This window comes from Anneissia japonica, unplaced genomic scaffold, assembly GCF_011630105.1.
Source record: "Anneissia japonica isolate Jap-2015-1 unplaced genomic scaffold, ASM1163010v1 scaffold7493_len91406_cov152, whole genome shotgun sequence".
In the NCBI taxonomy this organism is placed as follows: domain Eukaryota; kingdom Metazoa; phylum Echinodermata; class Crinoidea; order Comatulida; family Comatulidae; genus Anneissia; species Anneissia japonica.
In genome coordinates, this window is record NW_022737009.1 from 80,768 (window position 1) to 82,557 (window position 1,790).

The window sequence follows — 1,790 nt, forward strand, 5'->3', positions numbered from 1 at the left end:
GCAACGCTCGAGTTTCAAACATACGGGTAACTGGCTGTACTGAACTTTCTGTGTAAATTGAGGGCGCAATTGCAAACGATGGCGCTTAGGCGAAATTTGATTGGCTAAATCTATGGCAGCCATCTTGGATGGTACACACACACAGCTCTGCGTATTTCGAACATCGAATACATTGCAGTTAGAGCTCAAGTATTCTTATTATACCTCCATGGAAATTGTCAAAAATGCAAAGTGGTCAAAAACAAAAGGAACCAGCTGATCACACGTACGCTTCATGATCACACGATTTTTGTGCACTCAGCTCTCACACTGCGGTACGGGTGCAGAAGGAAATCAAGTAGACCGAACTTAATGAAAAAACATTAAAATTGTCTGTAATCATGATTTATATGGGACAATTTATTAGTATACACTTTTATTTCTAGTACTGAAATGAATTTACAAATTTGAGCAGTACGGGGTAAGTTGAAGCGGTTTTGTGCACCTAGTTACCAAGGCTAAGCTTCCCAATTTTGACGAAATTTACACGGCACCTAACCCATTGTTCGTCCGTACATCACGAGAGGTTTGACAATTTAGTACTGTATTGTGAAATTTCTGTCGTTGTAATTGTGCAGTTGATAAGGATAAATTATTGATTTGTGTAACTGGTTAATTTGTAATTAACTTCTTCGATTTCTCTTTCATAAAATAATTCGTCTTTTACGTTAACAGCTATTTTCCAGACTTGATTTTCGTCTAGGCCTAGGCTAGCGTAGGCCTCTGCATTATCTGGTCAAGAAGCATACATACAGTAACGGTCTCACATTCACCAGGAATTCTACTCATCATATTTATACCAAAATGGGACGTTATAGTGGAAAATCGTGCCGCCTTATATGTATGATGGTTATGACTAGCACATTTTTTGTAGCAGAAATCACTACAGGCTACATTACAAGTTCCATGGCTCTTGTTGCCGACTCATTCCATATGCTCTCAGATATTGTGTCATTAATAGTTGGATTTGTTGCCATAAAGGTGAGAATTAAGATAAATGATAAATTGATTTTTAATTTCCTTGCTAAATTTCTTTTGGTGTAAAATAGTGCCTAGGCTTAAGCATTTATTTTATTGCATATATTTGGTTTAGAATTTGTTGTACCAAGAAATCTTTACAGTACACTACCCTATTTGTTTTCTCTCATTAGGTTTCAAAATTAACGACGTCGCGGAATACCTATGGTTGGGTGAGAGCGGAAGTAGTTGGTGCACTTGTTAATGGTGTTTTCCTGGTTGCTTTGTGTTTCACGATATTTGTTGAAGCGTTACAACGTTTCATCGAAAAGGAAATTGAAGTAGAGAAACCATTACTGGTTCTTGGGGTCGGCACTGCTGGACTGGTTGTGAATCTCCTTGGGCTTTGCTTATTCAGTGGTAATGTGTTTAAGAATAATAATTATAGTATTTATTAAAATTAAATAAAATATATAAAATTAAATATAAAAATATAAAATTCAATATATACTTTAAGTATACATGTCATCCCTGAAGTAATATGAAACAAAACCTAAAAGTAGTCAATCAATACAATTTTTGTTTGTCAAAAAAATTTCATAATTGCTTAATAGCACCAGTGATGAATACAGTAAAACTTGCTTAAGTTGACTTTGCCGAACTCGTATAATTTCTCTAAGTCAATTTTATCTTACATGCTAAATTGTTGTGTTTTCTTTTGGTTAATGTTGTTGAATATCGGTTAGTTGTTGGTGACTTTAATGAGTAGTATGACACAGTTCCTTTTAGTTCAC

At 35.1% G+C, this 1,790-nt stretch overlaps 1 protein-coding gene across 2 annotated transcripts in view; it reads left to right on the plus strand.

The window, feature by feature from the left end:
• Positions 1-569: 569 nt before the first annotated feature.
• Positions 570-1,790, plus strand: part of LOC117117051 (zinc transporter 1-like) — an 8,913-nt gene continuing 7,692 nt past the window's right edge. The window contains exons 1-2 of one of the 2 annotated variants that reach the window (XM_033261234.1): positions 570-1,020; positions 1,191-1,416. In XM_033261234.1, coding sequence (XP_033117125.1) covers positions 844-1,020; positions 1,191-1,416 — 403 coding nt within the window. In that variant the 5' untranslated portion in view covers positions 570-843. The remainder of the gene's footprint in view (positions 1,021-1,190; positions 1,417-1,790) is intronic. The other variant, XM_033261233.1, reaches the window with a different exon arrangement.